Source organism: Notothenia rossii (genome assembly GCF_949606895.1).
Source record: "Notothenia rossii genome assembly, chromosome: 2".
NCBI lineage: Eukaryota > Metazoa > Chordata > Actinopteri > Perciformes > Nototheniidae > Notothenia > Notothenia rossii.
The window spans coordinates 30,594,120-30,619,300 of NC_136904.1; the positions used below are offsets into that span (position 1 = coordinate 30,594,120).

The following is a 25,181-nucleotide window of genomic DNA, read 5'->3' on the forward strand; positions in this document are numbered from 1 at the left end:
CTTTGCTGTTGCCTCAAAGAGGAGCAGGGGGGAGAGGAGGGAGACAGGAGAGGCTGATTCAGGAGCCCAGACACACACAACTATAAATGAACCAAAAACAAATAAATAAACAAGTTTCAATGTTTTTTCATATTGGATATTGTATGTTATTGGTTATGGCCATGTACTTATGATTTTATGATTATTTAAATGTATACATTTTTGTTTCATATGGGTGTAGGGTGGCCATTTCCATAACACCAAAAAGGAGGACACTTTGGGATTATCTTTTAGTTTTTATCCTGGCTTCACTGAATCCTTCACACTCAAAACACAATAAGACTCTAGTGTACTAACCACAAGTTGAATGTCTATTTACGATACTTTTGCCCTTTCCTGGCTGCTTCCAAGAGTTTTTTGTTTGTAAGGAGTCTCTGGTACATGTCTGTGCACTCAAATGTGAAGTTGACACAAATTTGCAGCTCTGCCTTGATACTGTCCACATCCAGACGATTTCTCTCATTTCTCCATGCTGAGGTCATCATTGAGAACACACGTTCTGTATGTGCATTGCTACATGGGATGGAGAAGATGTAGGCGCTGATCTTCCTCAGATTCACAAGTGGGACTTCTGCTTTGGAAAACAGTTTCAGATATCGCTCCTCACTGTGGCATCCTTCCATTTCTGAAGAGCTGAGAATAGCTTCCACCATGCCATATTCCTCATAGAGTCCATCCATGTCAATGTCTTTCAGGCTGCAGGCTTGGACTGCATCACTGTATTCTCCATAGGACACAGCAGTTGTGAGGCCAAGCTTTGACACTTTACTATGAAAGCTGTTCTCAGAGAAGTCATACCTTTCACTCACGTATTTCTTGGCTCTTTCATAGAAAACAAGAAAATCCGCCTCACATTTCTTAGCCAGATCAGGGGTTAGCTGCTTGAGTTTGTTGTTCACAGCAAAGCCAAAAAATGTGTCCTTTAACCTTCTCTCAAGTTTCCCTTTCAGTTCAGTCATTACCTTAAACAAAGAGGTTATGCTGAATGATTTGGCCTCGAGTGCTTCAATGCAGTCTGAAAACACTTTCAGAATGTGACTGAGGAAGAGAAAATACATCTCAGATACTTCGTTGCCATCCTCTCCAAAGCATTTCCACAAAATCTTGGAGCATTCCTCCTCACCTAGACTCTGAAAGTAGCTGGTCAGGGGTCTCCAACACTTCAGGATTCTGTCAATAGATGGCAGCAGAGACAACCATCGCGTGACAACGTGCCGCAGCAGATTGCATTCCTCCACTTCCACAAACTCGCAGAATTCCTTCAACTGCGCCGTTCTGCTAGCTGAGATGCTAAAATGGCTATACACCTTAAGCACAACATTTTCAATGTCAATATCCAAGTTGCTTGCTGCATATCTTGTTGCATTGTGCAGAATATGGGCTAAACAGTTTGCAGCGAGCACGTCTTTTTTAGCCTGTTTCAGTTTCTGATAAACACTGTTGTGTTTTCCATAGTTAACGCTGGCGTTGTCTGCTGCATATGCTGACATTTTTTTCACATCTAGTCCAGACATCTCCAGTTTAGATAGCAGCTGATTTGTTATAGCTTCCGACTTTTCGTTGCTATCACTGTAAAAATCCAACAGTGCATGTTGCACGCCCTCCTCAAAGTGAAAATATCTCAGTACAATGGGGAAACACTTGATCGTACCTTTGTTTGATGCATCACTTGCCACTGAATAATGCAGTTCATTTTCTTTTATGTAATCCACATGCGTCTGGACAGAGTAGGGTGCTAGGATATTTTCGCACAAAGCTTTGGCTTTTGTTTTTCCACAGGTCATCCCTTTTGCTATTGATGAGTCGTTGTAGATTGTGCGATCAACTTTTATTCCACAGTCTACACTCCTGTATGACTGGTGATGCTTGACGGCATGATACACTTTACAAAGTTCTGCTGCGGAGATTTTGTCATCTTGAGGCGATGAAGCTTCACGGAAAAACGATAAAAGTGAAGAGGCACCTGCGCTTTGATCGTTGCTTTTGTGCTTATCTGTGTTAGCATGTCTGTCGACAGCACCTTTTCCTTTGCTACTTACCTCCACATCGCAACGACACAACGTGCAAAAAGCATGGAAGTCGTCCTTTCGGCTTTTTGTGAGGAATCCATGCTCTTTCGACCATTCAGGATTAAATGAAGTCTTTCGTTTCGGCATTTCTGCGGTTTAACCTACCGCTAACTAGGCGGAGTTGGCTCATGAGCTAGCGCTAACGTCACTCTGTGCCACAGTGCCATGCCGTGAACGTGACGTCAAGAAGCACATGGCCAATTGTTTACGTTTATTAACCAATGAAATACAAGATATTTATTTGACATCACATTCAGCCAATAATTTGTAAGACCACAAGTCTTACAGGGATATATACTTACACATAACTTATTTTTTGTATTTCTTTGTATAATTGTCTATTTTTTTTTTATACCCTAAAAGTATAAAATGGGGATCACCTCAAAAGGAGGACAAATGAGCGTCCGGCTCAAGGCTGCGCCGGCAGACGGACACAGACATTGAAAACCGGACTGTCCGACCTAAAACCGGACGGATGGCCAACCTATATGGGTGTAGTCTCTTTATTTCCCCCTCAAAATGCACCAGATTGATGCATTTAAGTCCAACATTTAAAAAAAAATCTTACCGGGGGAGCATGCCCCCGGACCCCCCTATAGGATTTGAGGCCCGGCCCCACTGTTCCCAAATACATTTGCAATTTTTTTAAAATAGTAACCCATCTCCATATGTTTCTTTTTGGGTAGTAGATTTAAACTAGAGGGCTATCACTTTGTGCAGCAACGCTATTGACAAATAAATCCAGCAAAATGGCACAAAAAACTGGTAGTGGCCTCAGGGACGAGGAGTCATTTAACCAGCCAGTAGGAGTCAAGCTTTACTTTCTTTTATATCCATAAAGAAAAAGTAAATCTGTTTACAGTTGTTTCATTATGGATGTTGAGAGGTATCCATATATCTCTTCATTTTGCTCTCAAAGTGCACCAGATTGATGCATCTAACTTCAATATTTAAAATGTTCCCGGTGGGAGCATGCCCCCGGACCCCCCTAGACTAGAGGGTGTCAGGTCCACTCCCCACTTATAAAAATAGCACTTTACCACTGCACCCCCTCTAATCTCAGATGCACCCTGAGTCATTTTGTTTAAGTACAGTGAGCCTTTCTAAAATATACAGTAAAGAGACAAACCCACCAGCATTATAGGATATACTATGACTTTGTGCCAAATACTTGTTGCTGATTTAGAGTACTGGCACCTTTTTTATTCCAATTCAAGCACTGGGTATTATGAATACATTTGCCTCCGAGTCCTGCATGAACTGTGCATAGACTTTATTTTAACATTGGTCATATGGTGGTACTTGGAGAGCCAACTATTTTGTCAGGTGGTACTTGGTGGAAAAAGGTTGAGAACCACTGCTCTACACCATTACCGTTTAATAAGGCTGTTGACACAGCCACAGCCCATGTAGAGTGTGCACCGACCCCGCGGGCAGGCTCTCCCCGTAGGCATGTGCAATGCACTCGCAGAGCCAGCCTGCCAGCCGTTTCTTGGGCAGAGCTTTCCCGGTCACCCCGCCCCCGAAGTACACAAACAGCTGTTCAGTGTGTCTAAGGGCAGCCGTGATCTCCAGATAACATGCCAGCGCATGCATCGGGCAGAAGAAGTGCAATTTAGCTTCCCTGGCCCCACTATGGGGTGGAAGACTAAAGCCCCCTAACTGAATAGCCCTCGACCTGAACGCACTCCTTAGGCTCTTGGGCACAAAGGAGGAGTTCGGCCTGAATGTCGCCCCGCTCTGGTCACCCCGGATCAATAAGCAACTCGGGTGCACCGACTCTCTTGGCTGACGTTAAGGCAAGTATAAAATGCTGTCTTCCACGACAGTTCGAACCTAACCCGAAAATGATCCCCGCGATGTCGGCGGCTTAGCCGAGGGATCATTCGGCAGGCGTTGCAGGTCATGACGGGTTTAGGCCGTCTTCGTCTTCGGCCCCAGGCACTGGAAGCACAGGCGGTGCGGATCAGCCCCCGCGATCAGGCCAGGGCATGTCGGGCAGGTCCGGTGCTCAAGAAGTGGTTCCATGCTTGCTTTTCTCTTTCTCTTTTCACGTCGCTTGCGATGTTTGAATAAAATTTTCTCATTGAAATGAATGACGGGCTGTGTTTTTTAAGTATTATTGACAATCTGAGCAAAAACTCACCCTCAAAAAAGGAATGCTTTTGAATGGGAGTACCACCTACCGCCCTATTTTGCATTGAGAGTGAATAAAAAAACTTAGCAATGGCAACAAATCATTAAATATTCCGAAATATATATCAAACAACCGTGCCACAAACATTTTCAAACAAACAATCAAGAAAATTAATAAAATGTAACACACGACAGTATTGCAAGAACCTCATAGCACTGGAAACAACATATTAGTAACAGCCGGAAATACATTTATTTGTCTAAACTACATTAGTAGTCCCCGTTGTTGATGCATTAACTTTTTTCATAATTGTTTGACCCTTGTGTATGTGCAGAGCTCCATCTGTCCCATAGGTGCAATAAGTGCTCAGATTGTGGATTGTAAATCCTTGACCACATCCCGACGCTGAGGGCGCCTCTTCTGCGGGAGCTAATCTGTCACGTCCATCACTAAGGATTTAAGTTAAAGTTAAAGCTTCGTCCCGCTGTAAATATCTGGCAACCCACTAAATAGCTACTTGGTGGTTTGAGGTCATCTCTTCCCTTGTGGACTTATCTCTTTCCTGCTGAAATATGCGTAGTATCTCCATGTCAGCATTCATCACAGTCAATGCTTGTGATGACTGCAGAGGCACCAGAGGCAGTCGCAATTTTTACAGGCTCCCACTACCTGTTAGCATCTGGCATCTGTTAGCATAGATCTAGCTCTCCGGCTTAGGCTCCATCTATGTCCATCTATGTTCCATCTTTAACGCCATTGATCTGTGGAGGATCTGCCGCGGTTTGAGGGCCTGCCGTCCACCCATTTCTGCTTCTGCTGGTGGTGGTTCCCACGGCTGAAGGCCGCTATCCACCTGCTGTTAGAGGCCTACTCCCACCTGTTGGGTGCTACTGTGCGGGGGAGGCCTGGTCTGGAGATACCGCGGAGAAACCGGAGTGTTGCCACACTGCTGATTGCCTATTTCCTTGCTGCTGTCCTGACGTGGTTTTGCTTCGGGAACATCGTGGATGCTGTTGAGCTGGACTGGGAAAATGGCAAATGTCGTGTTTCTGCTGTGCCTTTTTTTGACTGTGCTGGACAAGGAGAAGTTCGCTAGTCATCCTGACAATTCTGCTGGATGCGGGTCCGTTCTGCCGCCCGCAGTGGACATCCCCTGTACAGGTTCGGATGGGTTGCACAAACAATTGCTAGTTGCACTGTCGCGGACATTCATTTCGTCAAATGTCTGTCTTTCTCACATGCCTGCCACAATGGTCCTTCAGAATTGTTTTTTGAACTCTAATCTCACTTTTGCGAAGTTTGCTGGTGACTCTAGAACAGCTGAAAATGTATGTGTGTTGATTAAGAGGAAAAGGTGCTTGGTATTTTTATTGTTGTTACTATCAGGAAATGTACAGCCAAATCCGGGTCCACCTGGTAGTTTTAGTCAAATAGCTACTCCTGCTGATTTTAGTTCTAGATCGGGGTTAGGTTTAATTCATTTAAATGTGCGCAGTCTGTTACCTAAATTAGATTTTGTCCGTATTTGGGCGAGTTCAACTGATGCTGATGTCATTGTCTTATCAGAAACGTGGCTAGACAAATCGATCTTGGCCTCTGACATTTACATAAATGGTTACAATGTATATCGCACTGACCGTCCTAAAAAAGGTGGTGGCGTTGCCATTTATGTCAAAAATAAGTTTTGTGTAACAAAAATGGTTTCCAAATCTGTTAGTAAACAACTAGAATTTTTAGCTGTGAATGTCGAAGTAACAAAGGGTCAACAGGTCATGGTGGTGGGTTGCTACAGGGCCCCCTCGGCTGTCAAGGACTCCTTATCTTCATTGGCAAAACTGTTATCTCAACTTTCCTACAAGGAAATAGTGCTGCTTGGTGATTTTAATTGGGATTGGTTAACTTCTGTGTCAGAGGATTTTAAAAACCTGTGTACCTCTTTGAACATTACTCAGATTATAGACAGTCCTACTCGCCCAAATATTAAGTCCCCAAATAAATCCTCCTTAATTGATCTAATTTTAACAAATGTTCCATATAAATACTCATCTGTGGGAGTATTTGCTAATGATGTGAGTGACCACTGTGTTGTAGCCACAATTAGGGACACTAAGGTCCAAAAAGTTAAACCACGCATCATCACAAAGAGAGATAAAAAACACTTAGTGGAGCAGGGTTTTTTACATGACCTGTTTGATTTTGATTGGGGAAAAATCGATCTGTGTGCTGATGTAGAAACTGCATGGTCTTATTTTTATCTTGGTTTTATAAAAATTATAGATAAACATGCACCTCTGCGTAAATTTAGAGTGAAGGGACGAAACAATCCCTGGTTTTCTGCTGAAATGTCCAGTCTCCTTCATGAGAGAAACAATGCCTGGGCAAAGGCTAGGAAATCAGGCTCAGAGGTAGAATGGCTACGCTTTAGGCAGCTAAGGAATAGCTTTACTTCAAATGTCAAAAGTGCTAAGTCAAAGTACTATTTGTCAGTTACCACAGAAAACCTGAATAATCCTAGTAAATTTTGGAAAGCCATAAAATCGATTTCCACTGGTGATATCCCAAATGAGCTACCTCCGTACCTCACCACAGCATCTGGCATTATATCAGACAGGGCCACCATGCTAAATTGCTTTAATAAGCATTTTGTCTCTTGTGGCTCTCTGTTTGATTCTGTCACTGACTGTGCTTCTGCTTCTGTGAACGCTCCAGTCCTTGACTCTGAACAATGTGGTCTGGAAAACCCTTTCAGTTTTACTCCTTTAACTGTTGGTATTGTCCATGAAGCTTTATCCAAGTTAGATCCTAAGAAACCGGCTGGCCCGGACAACGTAGAACCTTTCTTTTTAAAGATAGCTGCAGATTTTATTGCTCCACCTCTTACTTCTCTTTTTAACCTCTCCCTCAGCACAAATACAATTCCTAAAGTATGGAAGTCTGCTTATGTCCTGCCTCTACTGAAAGGAGGGGAGGCAACTATTTTAAATAACTATAGGCCAATCTCTAAATTGTCAGTTTTGGCTAAGGTGCTCGAACGACTTGTGAGTGAACAAGTAAAGGAGTTTTTATGTATAAATGATATCCTGTCTAAACATCAGTCAGGCTTCAGGAAGAAACATAGCACCATCACTGCAACAATGAAAGTGGTAAATGATATTACTAGTATGCTAGATAATAAACAGAGTTGTGCAGCTCTGTTTATTGACCTTTCCAAAGCGTTTGACACCGTTGATCATCGTGTCTTAAAACAGAGGCTACTCAGTACTGGCATATCCAGCCATGCAGTGGGGTGGTTTGTGAACTACCTCTCTGAAAGGTCCCAATGTGTTCACTTTGATGGGCTGTCTTCTGAGTGGTTAAACATTGCTAATGGTGTTCCTCAAGGTTCTGTTTTAGGTCCACTTTTATTCTCCATATATATCAACAGTTTAGGTGAAAATGTGGATGAAGCTACTTTACATTTTTATGCGGACGATACCGTGATGTATTGTGCAGGTCCCTCCATTCAGGAGGCGGTTGTTAAATTACAGGCTGTTTTTAACATTATTCAGACTCAGCTCTCTGAACTAAAGCTTCTTTTAAATGTGGATAAAACCAAGATAATGCTCTTTTCAAAAGCTAAAAAGTCACCAGAGCCTGTTTTAGATATTGTATCAACGCAAGGAACAAAACTTGAAGTTGTTGCCTGTTACAAATACCTTGGTATCTTGCTTGATGACTGTCTCTCTTTTAAACTTCATGTCAATAACCTGCTTAAAAAACTGAGGGTTAGGCTAGGTTTCTTTTTCAGGAATAAGTCCTGTTTCTCGCTTGAGGCCAGGAAAAGGCTAGTCACTGTGACCTTTTTACCTGTGCTGGACTATGGTGATCTGCTGTATATGAATGCACCTGCCAACTACCTAAGCAAACTAGATGCTGCGTATCATAGTGCTCTGAGATTTGTCACTAACTGTAAAGCACTTACTCATCACTGTACATTGTATACCAAGGCAGGTTTACCATCACTCACTGTACGGAGGCTCAGTCACTGGTACACTTTTATCTATAAAGCTATGTTGGGCAAACTCCCGTATTATATCTGTTCATTGATAAAGCAGAAAGTTGCAAGCAGCTATTGTCTGCGATCACAGGATATAGTCTTGTTAGATGTGCCAAGAGTAAGGACTGTCTTAGGTAAGACAGCTTTTATGTGCGCAGCTCCACTTGCTTGGAACAGTCTACAGGCAAAATTGAAATTGAGCATTTTTATTTCTTTGAATGTATTTAAGGCATGTCTAAATGAAATGCTTTCTGACACTCTGGGTATTTGTAAATGTTGAATATGTAAATATGATATCCTCTGTTGTTTGTATGTTGTTTTTATGTTTCATGTGGAACTAAATGATGCAGGTCTCCCTTGTAAATGAGATCGATGATCTCAAGGGACTAATCTGTCTAAATAAAGGTTTGAAATGAAATGAAATGAGAGACAACCAATATGTTTGTGGAATTATGTAAGAAGCACTCTTGAGTCAAGGACTACAGCTATACTGAGCCAAAAATATTGATGTGTTATTTCAACAGAAGATCGTTTAATGTGAAACACTGCAGCCTTTCCATAATAGTTTTAAGCTCCTTTAATAAAGCCAGATGGCAATTTCGACTGAGTCATATATTGTAAAAGAAAACAGATCAATCTAGAAAGCTTTTCCTTTGGGGATCTCTGTCTCAAAATCCATATGCTATTTTTAACCTTTTAAAACAGATTTTTCCCAGAAAGCATGTCCACACAAACTCAAATATCATGCTATTACTGTATGAAGTAACCCAGTCTCACGGCATTTTGTGTTATAGTCACGACATTTAATCTATTGATTCGTGTTCACCAACATGATTTTCCCATTTTTTTCGTGTCACACAGAACGATTTTAAAAGCAATGTATTTCTATTGGTAGTCTCACGGCATTACGTATTATAGGAAGACCGGAAGCTGTGTGGTTCATGAAAACATGTTCTTACTCAATAGCAAGCCACAATTATTGCTTTTATTTGATCTCACCAGAATGCGTGACTCCACCACGACTCCTTAACACCGCATTGCGTGGTGGAGTCACGACATTTGTTACATTTACGTGTCGGCACCACGCAAACAACGCCAATGTAAAGTGAATGAGACTCCTTTGTCGTGGTGCACACAGGCATTTCTACAACGTCCTGCAGTGAGCTTTTTATTCTATAAAACGTTTTTCAAATCTACTTTATAGCTTGTAGTAACTCACGGGAGGCTTCTTTTATTTTATTTGTATTCATAATAATTGTTATTTTTCGTCAGAATGTATTATGGTGCATTATTTACCAAATTTGTTTTCTCAAAAAACAGTGCATTGTGTGTAATACAACTGTGATTTTTATTAAATTAGTTATTTTCTAAGGAAGGCCAGAGCTTCAGCTGTGTCAAATAGATTGTTCCCTTTAGTTTACGTTATTTAAAAGACAATTATATTCCTATTTGATCAATAAAGGGGTATTGTAGGCCAATATTAGTCATTTAACAAATATATGATGATAATGATGGTGAAAACCACTCCCCCCACATCGGAATGACGATGGCTACTGACTGTATTTTAAATGCTTTTTGTTTAATAGTAATAATAATCATTTTTATTATAACAACAATAAACCAGAAGAAGATTCCGTCGTTACCACGACAACGTTACGTCGCGCTTGACGGCAACTTGACGTAGCCACGTTACGTTACCCACAATCACCTCACTTTCATCAATTTCATCTGACAACGGACTACAGTAAGTATCTAAAATCAAGGGGAGTTTATTTCTTTAAAACACGAAATAATATTGCTTTTATTTATTCCGCTGTACGACAGTCTCTATAGCGTTTCATTCCTGGATATTAGGTTGAGTTTTGTAGTGTGTTTAGCTTTTACAATAGGCTACGCGCAACCTACTGTAGCGGCCACGTCAAGCTACCAGCTACTAGCGGCCTCCGGCCTTCCGGTCAAAGTTTTTAGCTGGATAGCATTTATAGTTTATACAGCTACATGACATTAGCTGTCCCCGGCACAGTTGGATAGTGGAGGTGCCTGCTAGAAAAATATATTTAAAGGCATGTATTTGCACATGTGTTGTAAAGACAGTGTTCAACACAGAGTTTTAATGGTGGCTAAAGGGCATCGGCGATGGAGTGGAACAAAAATGTGGAACTGGAGTTTTTCCAGAGGATTTGACTGGCCAGTGGAGACCACCCAATGTCCCACTCTGAATCAGAAATACTTAATTGATCTCCGGGGGAAATTGGGATTGTTACATTGTAGAATTAAAATATATAGTAGAAGATATAAGAAAAACAATTATGTAAAAATATGTGCATAATATAACAATATGCACAGTATAAATGCAAAATGTATGCCAGAGTATTGCTCAGATTAATTATTATTGCATATAGAGTATTGCACAGATGTTACTGTTATTCTAAATAATCCTAATCATGTTTTTATTTTTCCTGTTTTACAGCTTCATTACAACACTTAATATCTCCAACACACACACACACACACACACACACACACACACACACACACACACACACACACACACACACACACACACACACACACACACACACATATAAAACCAACAGCACTTTTAAGAGCCACTCTCTCTCTCACTGTCTCTCTTTCTATCACTCTCTCTTTTAATCGCTCTCCTGTCTTTCTCTCACTCTTCATTTTGTGTATGGTTTGTATTATTTGTATGCCATGTCCCTCAACCCTGAAGTGAGGGTCTTTGAGGATCCCAAGGAGGCCACGATGCACATGGCTGCATTGATTAGCGAGGCTCATCTCCATGAGGCCAGGGTGAGGCTTTTCATGATAAGCAAATACCCAAGTCTGTAATATAAGCATTGCTTTTGCTTTTTATCGATATAATGTAAAGGGTCAGTTATACCTTTTTATGCAACCGTTAAATAATTGCTCAAATATAAGAGTTGCTGTCTTATGTTGTATTACAACTTTGTTGTTGATCTCAACCTCTGAAAAAATACAGGGTGCCATGGCCACTGAAACTCCTGCCATCCCTCCGAAAAAGAAAAGAAAAAGCAGGAAGAGACCCCTTTCTAATCCAGTGGTCACAAGCAGACGTGAGAGACAACGGGAAACACAACGCTCCGCATCAAGTTTGTTCTTTACTATATCATGATTTTCTAAGTCTAAGAATAAAGATAATTCATAACAAAGTTATTTTGGTGTACACAGTAAGAAATTATGTAATGTAAAGATACCTCTAGAGAAATCTGTTGCAATGTTTAAAACATTTTCAAATTAAATCAAGATATTTTTAGAGCCTGTGACTGATAATCCTTGCTTGTGTTGTATTTTTTTTAAATGTGTACCTTGATTTGGATACAAGTATGCCAAATGTAAATTGTCATTGTGATGCTGTGGTAATATGTTCTTAGTTTCATTACCTGCAGTCCTTACAGAGCATTTTCATATTACAATTAATTGGTGTAATTTTAGATTGATTGAAGGGTTAAGCAAAAATGACTGTCTCTGCAGCTTCACAAGCCAGAAGAGACGATCCTGTGCATGAGGAAGGCCTTCAGCTAGAACATCAAGAGTTTGGTAGTCTTGATGAGTATATTGATTATAACAGCAGTTGACTGGCACTACAGTTTTTCCCAATGTTTCCATTTTTATACTCATCTAGTTAATCATAATAAAGTATTGAGTGTTGACTGTTTCATGACAAGTGAATGCATATTTGGTATAAGTATCACTTGCTAATATTGCTTTGGATGCATATGATGATTCATAGCATGTTGCTATTATTAGTCCGCATATATTTTTCCAACTCAAAAGTGGTTCAGTATACTACCTTAATATCCATCATACCAGTTTTAGGGTGTCTTAACAGCTGTTTTATTTTTTAGAAACACATCTCCAAGAGTTAAGGGACACCCTAACTGCAGTCCAGGTTCCGGAGGCAACAGACGGAACGGTTTCTGCTTGGGCACAAAGGCAGCTTCTCACAGATGTGAGAATGAAAACGGCTAGGCCAATGCTTTTTAATGCAAATCTCTCAGCTGAGAGAATAGCCATTCAGAAGTGCCACAGATGCTGTGCAGAAGAAGCGGCTATTAGGTGCCTGGACTGTGTTCCACTGGACATGGAGTTCCTCTGTGCAACCTGTGACATGGAGGCCCACAAGAGGAATATCTTCCATGACAGAGAGGTTGTGTTCAATGGATTTCTGGAGCCCATTCCCCCTACAACTGCTGTGGTGGATGAAAATGGCCAGCCTCAGTTTTGTGAACAAAGTATGTAAAGATTAACATTACATTACAATGTCCCATTATAGTGTAGTTCCCATAATTAAGTACGAATGGGAAGTGTACATAGCTGATTGAAAAAAGTATGATCGGTTTTGATTAGGGCTGCAAGATATGTGGAAATGATGCAACATTTTATTGAATATCTTGATAATCTGGAGAATTAAGGAAAAACTGTAAATACACCTTCCTAACTTATTTTCTATATTGCAGTATGTGAACTGCCTGTTCCTACTGCAAGGTCAATCTGTGAATGCTCTGATGACGTCACAGTTACTCCTTGGAAGCCTATTTCTTTGGTCACCATCAACGGTAAGTTGTTCTGAAAGCCCTTCTTTTTGTACAAGTAGTATTGTACAGCAGAGTTTTACCACTTTGTGCAACGCAAAGATTTTTATCACCTGGTCATTTTCAGACAACATCCAAATGCCATGTCAAATAGCTAATACATCATATATGCACATTTATGTATTAAATACAATATTTTAAGGCAAACTCACAGTTTTATGACCGAAATACCTTTACTTTGTCCATTTGTTCACAGGACGATACAATGTCTGCTTGCCTCGGAAATCCTTTCCATCCTGCTCTGCAGAATGGACTCCTGAGGTTAAAGACCTGCTTTTGTATCGGTACTGGCCAGCTAGCAACAGCTGCCAGACGCTTTACAAATATGATGTGTTCACCTCATTCGAGCATATGAAGGTGACAGCACCAGCCATGTCCAGGCAGGCATTTCTGAAAATGTTGGAGCACAGATCTGTTCAAGCTGGACGGGTAAATCTGCCTGAATCACACGGAAACATACAAAAAACAATATCATATTACTGTATACCATATCATTAATTGTTGGCATTGCTTTCAAAACAATTACTAATCCAATTTTAATAAATCAATATACAGACAGGTAGTATCTGTGCTGATACATTTCAGCAAATCTTCTTCAAGTTTTTCTTCTGTCAGTACAAACAAGAGGATATGTGCCAGGTCCATCACTTTGTTTGTCCAGCATGTTCTCCAGACATGTTGGCTGTCTGCTGTGATGGAAACCGCAAGCATTACCGCTTTTCCAAGTCAAAAGGGTATGTATAGGTATTAATGAAAATGATAAAGAACACACCGCTAATACAAATAGTAGCCCTTGGGGTTGTGTTTGAGTAGCCATAACAGACATTAAAACAAATCATAGTAATGTAGTGCTTTGTGATTTTTATTATTGACCTGTATGTTAACTTATCATGGACAGGACTGAGGAGTCGCCAATCTATGAGGGCTTGTTCCTGGCCAAGGACGAGGAAATTGCAACATTTGTTGACCTTGTCAGAGGCAACATGAAAAGTGTACGTTTTATTTCTTATTATGAAAGTTGCAGTTACACCTGTGGTGTTCTTTTATATATATGTCAAAACTTGTGTGTAATAAACTGACTTTATAGGGAAATGACAGTACCGTCTGTGGTACTGCCAAATTCACCGCTGGCAGAGAGATGTCAAAAAAGTCTGGTGCCCAGATAGACGAGGAGGGCATTCAAGTGGCAGTTTGCAGGTATGTATTTGTAAGTGTGTCTGTGTGTGTGTTTGGTTCTTGAGTCTGGTCTCATTATTTCAGTTTTAATAGCAATCCAAGTCTAAGTCTTTGTAAGAATTGGAAGCATTAAACACTTTTGATGTTGAAGCGGAATTGATCCATCATTTGTAACATCCAAGTGTTATTTGTTGTTATAGCCACCTAGATGACAGAGATGAGTGCTTAAGCCAGGCTTTGCTGTGTCAGTTTGTTATTAACAACTAGATTTTCTTCTGATTAATCAGACATGGGTTTCTCTTACGAGGACTGAACCACTTCCGTAGAGAAATATACGCGTAGCCAATGTTTCTCCAAAAAGAGATGTCGAAGAAGGCAAATGTTGACTTCTTCTGTATGGATGTAACATGCAGGTAATCCTCACTGTCATATTGCACATCCACAACAATGTTTAAAATGGCCCATGCCTCAGCAGTCATTTTAGATGATATTGATATTGTCACAAAATGCTGCTCCTGCTTCTTAGGTACTGGCCATACCTTAACAAAATAACCGAGGGATTACCAGAGCTTCTGCCATTGACCGAAATGAGGCCATTTCTTAGCGTGATGCATGCTAAAGCCCATACAGCAAAATGCCAGGTATATAACATCTTTAATGCAAAGGACTTTTAAATGTTGTGCATGGCATGCCTTATTGGATATCAAACACTTCTAAAGAAATGCTACATAACACTACTTGCGCTGTGTTGCAGGTGAGATGCGGTGGCAGAAGTCAGGACGGAGCAGGAAACACAATGGGAGAGGAAGTAGAGCAGGTATGTTATTAATGGCATTATTGTAACTATGGATACAAGAAGTCTTAATAGAAAGCAGTACAAATATCTATGTGTCATCTCAGTGACAAGCCTGTTGATTAGTTTAAAGCATATCCTTTATGTCTGAGTTCAAATGAAAGATAGGCAGCTCATATGTTCAGCAACACTAAATGCATGCATATTGTAGGAAGACAGTTCACAAGTTTTCTCTTAAACCATACAGTTCAAGATCTATGATGTGTAGGTGATATTGTTATGTGATGGTGACCGAACATTAATTGTAACATTCATTATAGGTGAACAGCTTTCTCTCCAGGGCAGCTCTGGTCACAAAATACATGACAAAAGCAGGTTGGTATTAACACTACACACTGTGATAAGGCAGCCCTGATAAGTATTTTACAGAGAGTTCCCTCCTTAAAAACATTATTGGTGTATTACTTTACTGTAATGACCAGTTCAACAACCTTTCAACGATTGGGTTTAGTCATGTCTATCAGGTTTCTCATTCAGTATTGCTTTTTTCATGTGAATACTTCCTTTTTTGTTTGTGGATATATTTGTGTCTTTTTTAGGAAGAGTGAACATGCTCACTCAACAGGCCATGGGCTGGAACAGAAGGAAGAGGGACAACCTTCATCAAGTTTTTGTCACGATTCTCATGTTATGTCACGTTTATAGTTTTGTAGGTTTGGGTGTTTTTGCTGTTTTCCATGTCATGTTTTCCTTTGGGTTATTGTCTGGTTATTTTCTCTGTGTTTTTCCTCTTGTCATTAGTTTCCCTGGTGTGTCTAATTGTCTGATTGTGTTCACCTGTGGCCCCTGTGTTATCTCCTCCCTCCTCACCTGTGTCGTGTTGTGTGATTAGTCTTGTGTGTATTTAAGTTCTGGGTTTTCTGTCTGTCTTCGTCGGTTCGTCTTGTGCCATGACTAGTTCAGCGGTGAGTGTTCTGTTTTGTCATTGTTTATATCATAGCCTTGAAATAAAGGAGTTTTTTCAGTTTATATCTGCATTTGGGTCCTGCTTCCTTCACAAACCGTGACAGTTTTAGCCCACAGATATGTCAAAGTAAGGGCAAATTTAGAATTGTCTTCTCATCTGACATTACATATTTATGAAGGATGTCTGCAATGTAACCTCATGGCTATATACATTATGTTCTTCCTTATCCACACTTCCTCTTGCAAGTCAGATGGTGTCATGTAATGTTTCAACTGTTCTTCTGAAGGTCTTGTACTGAAAACTGGTGTTCTTTGCATTATGGTGTTGCATGGTGCTTTTCGCTGACATTTTCTTTTTTTGGTAAAGATCACAGAGAGGGCAAAGGTGGAAGCTGCCAGCTTCAGCGACTTCAAAAAGGAGCACAACCTTGATCAGGAGACCATACAGCAGCGGTCACAGGTAAGGCTTACCACAGGTTTTCCATATATACATCTGTTAATTACTGTAAGTTTAGACACACAATATAAGTTGGCCATATGTTGAAACTGAGACTGTCACTGATTGTATCTCTTCTCCAATTGTTTTTTTGCAATTATTTAGAGAGTCTACGCCCCAGGGTGTACTGAAGGACTGAGGGTGGATATTGAGAACATCACCGTCACTCATTTGCGCGAGGAAGCAAGATCTGTATCGTCAGCATGGTTTGTTGTCAAACGTAGTTATTGAAATTACACTTCGAAAACATTCTGGCACCATGACACAGTTTTGTTTCCGTTTCACTTTGCAGACAGCAACCAGGCAAGGCAAAGGAAGAGAATGAGAGAGCTGAAGAAGAAGCTTTGCGAAAAAGTTGTGCAATACAACACAGGAGTGCAGGAAGAACAGATCGACGAGGAGTTGGCTTGCAGTCTGACAGAGGGCTACATCCTACCATGGGAGAGGCATGCAAATGGTAGGATAATTGCTAGTTTGGCTTGTTGTTTTTTTAGTCTATACCAAAATATGACAGTTTATCGTGGGGCAGAAAAAGCAATGGTGATACCTGCAAATATATAATATTTGTTATTAGTTTACATTATAGAGAACCAATGCTATCGCTACAAAGATTTGTGTCTCAGAAATGAAAATCATTCTGTAATAATATAATATATGAATAAATATTCCTTGTCCACTACTCCATTCCTTTCCTCAACCTCAAGACAACACCTTCAGGTTGACGAGGTCTGTCTTTGACCAGCTAATGCTGGTCAGACGTTTGGAGGAGGAGCAGAGCATCCTGGTGAAAGAGATGTCGCAGCACATCATGTTCCTTCTGAAGGAAGTGCAAGAAGTGGAAGCACTCAGAGGACAGACTTTGGAGGGCATCAAAACCAGCAGTATGTCTGAGATCTTAACATTTGAATATTTTCATCCACTCTTCTACACATTACATGTCTTACATAAGTAGAACACATCTGTCACTGTGTCAGGCCGAAGTGAAATAGGAAATTACTGAAATTATTCATTATCAAGATCATAATCGATTATTTTCTGTCTATTGACTATTTGTTAAGCACTATATAAACATTAATCAACATATCCCATTTGGCACCCAATACATAGTAACATCCTTCAGTTTAAGATGGATTTACCTATTTTGTAGTGTTTTTAAATATGCAGCATTGTACAATGCAAAGAGATTTGCAATTGTCATGGTTTGTTTAAATTGAGCCCTTTTGCTGTGTGATTATTCCTCTACAGATTTCGGTGACCTGACAGAGGATGCTGCACATGGGCTCAAGAGTGTCCTCAGTCGGAGGTGGCACTTCCTCAAAAGCCAACACAAACAGGCTGTACATGCGTACAGCGGTGTAGCCGCTTTGGAATGCCATGATCTTCAATTACAGCAGGACATTGAGGAGTCGGATGACAATGACTACACTAGCCCTGAGTCTGAGGAAGAAGACCTGTAAAGGTTTCTGCCAAGCAACACAGGCACTGGAGAGCTCTTTCACAAGCGACGTGTCACGTCCACACGCTGGCGCACGCCATAGTAATGACAAAACACACTTAAAGCCATACAAAATAAAGACATTATAAAACACTATATATGAAACTATGCACTTGTTTTGCCCGACTGAGTTCATAGTAATGTGAAAATGTGTTTATATTTTGTACTTCTGTTTATTTAAAGCGCTTTGACTTGCTGATGTGTATGAAAATAAATTGCCTTGCCTTTATATTAAACTGCCTCTTATTACTCAAACAAGTGCTCTACAATGGTTGTTTTCTTGTCACTGCATTTTGTCATTCGTTTATTATGAACTATTAATGTGAATACATTGTAAATAGAGTTCATACAATAACATCATTCTTTATTAGCAACGTGCATAATGCAGGGTAAATACCAACACATTCTCACTCCCAACTCGTACTTCTAATTTTGTATTTTCTAAACCACACAGTGTTATTTACTCAACAATAACACACAATTATTCGTGTTTGTTTGATTGTATAATGTTGGACTTTTGGAGTCCGTCAGGACCGAGGGTCGGAGCAGCTCATAGTAGTTGCTTTAGAGAATTGTGCACCCGGAAGTAAGTATTCTCTCTTCTTTGCTTGAGAAACCCGGTTATGGCTAGAAAGGATCCGTCTAGTGTAAAACTCTCGCGAGAGTTTGGCTGAGTGTCACGTGGCTGAATGTTTACATTTAGCAGGCAGCCTTTCAGTTACGATCGTTAACATCGAGGCGCGGGAAGGTATTTTGAGTGGGGGTACTGAGGTGGTGGACTCCAGTGAACACTATTACGGGCACTGTAGAGCACGCACAAAAAAACTCCCCACACGCAAACACACAGTAAACCCGCGACTGTTACAATGAAGGCTCGATAATCAGCTCACGGCTTATAGGCAGGGGTAAAGTGCTATTTTTTACGAGTGGGGAGCGGACCTCACCTCCTCTAGGGGGATCCGGGGGGATGCTCCCCCGGGAAGATTTTTTTAAAATATTGAAGTTAAAAGCATCAATCTGGTGCACTTTGAGAGCAACATGAAGAGATCTATGGATACATCTCTCAACACCCAGATGAAACACAACTGTAAGCAGATGTTCTTTTTCTTTATGGATATTTTACAAATCACTCTCCTTTCAAACTGTATTCTTGTTTTACTGCCATATAGTATTTCATAACTGTTTTTCCTTTATTCTCTTATTTTTTTTATAACTATAATGATCATATGAAGGTGTGCTGCGGAAATAATCTTTTGAATATTTTTTGACCAAACCGTTGGAGACCCACTGAGATAACTTAGACTAAAGTTAACTATCTAAACACTCAGAGAGTCCTTTAGCTCACCTGAGCTTCTCAGTCTGAAAGGAGAGCTCTCCTCCAGCTTGTTGTGGAACAAACAGCTCCGTATGTCCGTTAGTGCAGCTAGCTAACCAGATGCTAACAACACGGTCCCTGGTGCTGGCACCGGTCCTTCTCTCTCCTCCCCTCTCTCACACACACTAAATGCGCTATTTCCGCACACACACAGAGCCGCGAGCTTGAATGACACAAGCACACTTTTATTTCCATGCAACTCTCTGATTGGTCTGGTGTCTTGCCTCTGTTGCATTCACTGAACACGGGAAATGACAGTCCTGCTGTCCTTTCTAGTGTCTTGATGAGGTTCACGTAAAGCACGGTTAATTTATTATATTATTGAGGTAGAATTGTCCGGGGCTACAGAAAAAACATTAGGGGCAGGCCCAAATATTATTTTACCAACAATGTGGAATTTATTGGCTCCATATTACACAGATTATGCACAGTGGGAGCAGCAATAACCGTCAAATAATAATTCAGACAGGGGAGCTACGCACCCCCTGCCTGCCGCTAGGGGGTGCTGCAGCGCCCTCAACACCCCCCTTCCCGCGCCCAACTTGGCCACAGCAAATGATGGTGAGAAGCTAATCTATCTATTAATTATGTCAATGACAGGGAGTGTGATTGTTGAAATAGGGTGTTAGCGGTCTTGTTGGTGTTCAAAGAAGAATGACAACACTGTAGATCACCAACACTATGGTTTATTTTGTATTCACAGGCAAGTCAACGTTGTCGCAGTAAAAGTCCCAAGATAGCTCCTGGTGCAATAAAATGTTCCCTTGCAGTGTTTTACTATTAAGTCTGATGTTTCTCTATTAATATTGCTGCTGCATTAATGTGTATGTTGCATCATGTTACTGCTGTAGATGTGTTTCCGAGCCGCTCCGATTACAACGAGAGTTACAACGAGAACGTGACGTCATATTTACACTAGACCAGGGGTTCTCAACCTTTTTTGGGCCAGCGCCCCCCTGTCCATTATCCAGGTCTCTTACCGCCCCCCATCAAAATAAGTAGACTTATTTTCTTCCCTGAATATTAATGTTGACTAAAATTCTGTGTTATATCATTTAAAAAGAATGTCACTGAATGCCAAATAATAGATTTGATTTAACTGGGCAGTTGGAATATCATTATCATTAGTTTACCAGAGAGCAGAAAAGCCATGTGAATGTGAATTAAAATGATATTTATGAGTGTTAAACAAACTCAGACAAGAGCAGAGAATACAAACAGACTGCTACGGAACAGCAGCAATTTCACACATGTCCAGTGCAGAACAAACAGTAGGCTACAAAACTGTACATTAGGCCTACAGAACTAACAGGTCGGAAAGGTGTTGCATTTCGCCGAATTGCGGGGGGGGGGAAGGTTAGTGTGAGCCCTGCGCTTGGTGGTTCTCCGCCAGTTTCTTCACTGCGGGTTGCAGAGAACTTAGTTTCAGTCGCAGTGCACCTGAGGCCGTCAAGTTCAAGCGATTGCGGTACTTGGACTGCATGTGGAGGACCTGGCTGAATCCCTGCTCCACGAGGTATGTGGTTGGGAAAGCCAGAAGAAGCAGCCTCGCTTTCTCCCAGAGAGCCGGGTAACGCTGAGAGTATTTGACCCACAAGTTGCCCCAGCCAGAGGTGCGGAAAATAGCCTGGGCCTCATCGTCACTCTGGATGTCGATGAGATGCTCCTGTATTGCTGGCTCGCATTCCGCCACGTCCGCCTGAAAGGGCTGCACCACCCAGGTGGGAACATCGAGGTCCAAAAGATCTCTGAAGCGGATCTTCAAATCGGCATTCACCATCCTCAGGTGGTCTGTGTAAATGAGAAGGCGCTCACCGGTAAGAGCCTCAGACACCTGCAATGAGTATAACCAGGAAATTGTTATCGGTGCAGAATGTTACCATCCGATTTTAAACTGGTTATTTTATTGCTAATTAGTTTACTAATTGATGTTTCTTTATTCTCATAATACATTCAGAACATAAGTTATTTATACTAACCAGGAACACAAATATAGTGTTGCATAGAGTAGCCTACATTTATTACATGTATTATTTATTATTATCATTATTTAGTAGCCTAGGCTAGATCACCTTGGTCAACAGCGGGAAATGAGCAAACTGCCTCCTGCCTATGCTCTGCCGGTATAGATCCAGCCTGGAGGTGAGACTGTGGATGACCGCCTTGCTCTGGATCAGAGTAACTCCTTTTCCTTGGAGCTTCAGCGTTACTTCATTCATTTTGCCAAAGAAGTCTGTGAGGTACATGATGTCGCAGCGGCTGGATGACACCTGTTCCCCGAGAGCTGCATCCACCTCCTCCAGGAACTCCACGATGCTGTCAAACAGCTCACAAAAACGAGCAAGGCAGTTTCCTTTTGAGAGCCAGCGGACATCAGTGTGGAGAAGAAGACGCTCAAAGGTCTCATCATTTTCCTGACACAGCTGTCGGAACAATCTGTTATTCAGGGCGTGGGCTTTTATTTTGTTTATTGCCTTTACTGCAACATTGAGACTTGTGGAGAAGTGGACTTTTAGATTTGGCCACAAGGTTGTGGCGGTGCAAGACACAGTGGACTGTGAGGACATGCGGGACCTGCTCCTTCAGCAGAGTGGTGAAGCCACGGTACCTGCCAACCATGGAAGGGGCGCCGTCAGTAGCACATGCGAGGATATTGTTGATCGGGATTGACTTATCCTGTAGATAAGCATCCAGTGCATTAAAAATGGTCTGGCCCTTGGTGTCTGTGACCAGATATTTGGAAAATAAAAATTCCTCAGCCATCTCCTGACTGTTGGAGGTGCTATAGCGGACATAGGCCATCAACAGAACATTGTTGTCAGAAGTGGTTGTCTCATCCAGCTGAAGGCTGAATGGAGTTTCCCGCAGGATGGCACACAGCTGCTCCTCTGTATCAGCACCCATTTCATCAATCCTGCGTGCTACGGTGTCATTATTGAGTGGGATGGATTTCAGCACCTGTGTGGGATCACGCTCCATCACAGTAGATATGACCTCTTTGATGGCAGGGAGTACCAACTTCTCTCCGATTGTGAACGGCTGCCCACATTTGGCTATCAGCAAGGAGATGTTATATGACGCTATTAGCCCGCTGTCAGTCTGGGTGGTCTTCCTAGCGAAGAGACTGCTGATGGTGCTCCTACCATGTTTCTCTTTGAGGGCCTGGAAGAACGGACGCTCCTTATCTGCCTTATCCGGGTGGATCTTGGTAAGGTGCTCCTTTAAACGTGAGGGTTTCATTCCCTCATTGGAAAATACATGTTCGCAAAGTAAACACATTGGGAGTTGTGCATTGGTAGGAGACGGTATGAAGCCATAGCTAAGATATTCAATAGAGTACTGTCTGCATTTTATCTTTTTCGCGGCCATTTTGCTGATGTGATATGATTTTTGTTGTTTGATGATGCTAATATTTAGGGGGTGGGGGGTAGTGTCACGATAACGCTAGAGGGCTAGCTGGTGACATGACAAGACATCGTGCCGGGAGCGGACCGGAAGTCGTTGTAATTTTGAACAAACATAGCTCTGTGTGGAGCAGCCTGGCTAGCCAGCTCTTCCATGTCGTAGCAGACATAGAAACGGGTATTATTTTCATAAACTGACCACTTAGTTCGAATCTGTTAGTTGAATTTGTCATATGAAAACATATCAAAATTTAACAAAGTGACACAGATTATTAACAGTCGCGATCCCAAAATTACAACGACTTCCGGTCCGCTCCCGGCTGCTTTTTGTAGGGTACGTTCGTAAATGCGCTCAGAGCGCTCCGAGCGTCCCCGTTCCACAGTCCAGAGCGCTGCGCTCTGAGCGCTCACAGCTGGGTGCTCTGGCGGAACAGACGGGTTGTCCGAGCGGACTGACCGTTCGTGCATTTACGAACGTACCCGTAATAACACTGCTGACAGCTGACCAATCGCAAGCAGAGTTGTGGTTTCCTATAGCAACAAAAGATGCTGACAGCTGCTTTTTGTACAGGAAAAGACGCTGTGGCTAGCGTTTTTCATGACAAAAAGACATTATTCGTGAACGCCCCCCAAGAACACCTCAACGCCCCCCTTTCAAAAATATTGCTTCCAGCGCCCCCCGACGTTCTCTGAACGCCCCCTGGGGGGCGGTACCGCCCCCGTTGAGAACCAGTGCACTAGACGGATCCTTTCTAGCCATAACCGACAAACCCATCCATGGACAAACCCCGTGATAGTCCTCAAGCTCTGTGATTGGATGTTGGAGTGGCAGTGCGCCGAGTGTCCAACATCACTTTGAAATGGAATGGAACCACGAGACATGGTCCAAAACTGGAGTCGGACGGGTCCACCCCCTCCCCCACCCCGTCACCAGAACTACACATGCTGGCTATTGTGTGTTTGGGTTCCATGTTCTATGGCACGTCTCTACTGGGAATTGTAGTTTTAAAAGACGTTTTCGTATTTCCCATAATAAGAAGTCGCCAGTATTAAACTGTGTACACCCCTAGAGGTTTATGGGATACGAAACACAGTGGTGTTATCACATTTAAAACATATAATTAATAAATGGGTGAAAATTGCTTGTGCCCATAATGGGCAGCATTAGTATACCCACATGACAGCTAAGGTCAGAAGAGCTTTATTTAACAGCTGGTCTTATGTTTGTGACCCCTCCTGTTGTCCATTTATAAGCCTTGAAACATGCACTTGTCAAGGTTCGGAGGGAAATTTTGCAAATATGGCAGTAGCCATCGATCATCTTAAGATAAGATATACTTTATTGATCCCAAGCGGGGCAATTTTTTCGTTACAGCAGCATGTGTAACAATTGGAAATATGCAGTGGTGTTTATTTGGAAATCATTTAGTATAATCACACAAATTCTATGTTTTATATTTAATAATTCTCTGTTCCTCATTTATTGGATGTTCAATACCTGACAAGGTCAGAGATGAAAAAGGTCAGACTTTAAAAACTTGGGTCGCAGGTTCCTCAACAGTGCATTACAAGACATCTATCGATATTTATGTACCTCCACCATTAAACTGTCATATTCTGCCCATTTCTTATACTATCTAGACACATCTTATTAGAGTATAATACATATGTATAATATCAGTTAAAATAAGTGCTTCAACTTAGTTAACATTGCAGGAAAGTTGATTGTCAAGTTCCAAAACAAACTATGCAATATATTAGACGTTAAGTACTTTGCCAGACTCAATATTTATCTGTAGATACCCCCAAAGCTTTTTCTTATTTAAAAGAAGACCTTACCTTAAAGTATTCTTTAATGTTTAAATGAAGCCTATTTAGTTTGTCTGTTTTGCACATCCTCCTATTAATATCTTTGGACGTCCTGCACTAAACTGTTTTATTGTGGAGATCACAACAGTATCTCCTTAATATTTTCATCTATATTTCTATGATTGACCTTCTACTTTCCCCCTATGTATGTACTCTTAGTATTTATATGTTTCATAAAATATAACATAATTCAACAAAAAAATGCAATAACGTGTAATAAAAGCCCCTGTACTGGTATTTAGAAGTTATCTACTGGCACTTCAGCATATCTTAGTTAACTGGGGAAAGAATAATAACACTAAATTCCTCCCATCAAGAGCTCCCCATCAAACACCGCATTGACTTTAAAATATTACTTTTCACTTTCAAAGCCCTCAACAACCTTGCCCCCACCCTTCGCCTCAGATGTTAGCTGAAGCTAACCTACTGCAGCCCATCAGGACAAAGCTCCGGACCTGGGGTGACAGGGCCTTCGCAGCAGCCTCCCCCACTCCCTCTCCAGCCACGTCAGATCCGCCAACACTCTCAAATCATTCAAACAATCTCTCAAAACTCACCTTTTCACTCTTGCCTTTAACTCCTAATCAACTAACCCCTTTCCCTTATTCCACCTAGCTTAGCACTTTATAAATGTAATGTATTATTAAATTAAAATAGACTAAAAACAGTGTATTCTCAAAGGATTGAAG

General features: G+C 41.4%; 1 protein-coding gene across 8 annotated transcripts; it reads left to right on the top strand.

Annotated features, from left to right (window-relative positions):
- The first annotated feature begins 9,538 nt into the window (after window positions 1-9,538).
- On the top strand, window positions 9,539-18,119 carry LOC307028886 (uncharacterized protein). 8 transcript variants are annotated; one of them, XM_079664269.1, is made up of 19 exons: window positions 9,541-11,095; window positions 11,286-11,415; window positions 11,798-11,871; window positions 12,171-12,558; window positions 12,784-12,882; window positions 13,115-13,347; window positions 13,504-13,652; window positions 13,817-13,910; window positions 14,006-14,125; window positions 14,382-14,507; window positions 14,621-14,735; window positions 14,849-14,911; window positions 15,208-15,262; window positions 15,487-15,852; window positions 16,221-16,313; window positions 16,455-16,555; window positions 16,642-16,806; window positions 17,054-17,230; window positions 17,595-18,117. In XM_079664269.1, the coding sequence occupies exons 1-10, from the start codon at window positions 10,997-10,999 to the stop codon at window positions 14,418-14,420; spliced, it is 1,425 nt and encodes a 474-aa protein (XP_079520395.1). In that variant the 5' UTR covers window positions 9,541-10,996; the 3' UTR covers window positions 14,421-14,507; window positions 14,621-14,735; window positions 14,849-14,911; window positions 15,208-15,262; window positions 15,487-15,852; window positions 16,221-16,313; window positions 16,455-16,555; window positions 16,642-16,806; window positions 17,054-17,230; window positions 17,595-18,117. The 8 variants fall into 8 exon arrangements, with proteins under 8 accessions (XP_079520398.1, XP_079520396.1, XP_079520397.1 ...); XM_079664268.1 differs by having other exon boundaries at window positions 9,545-11,095; window positions 14,006-14,115; window positions 16,455-16,546; window positions 17,595-18,119; XM_079664266.1 differs by having other exon boundaries at window positions 9,545-11,095; window positions 14,006-14,115.
- Window positions 18,120-25,181: the final 7,062 nt, after the last annotated feature.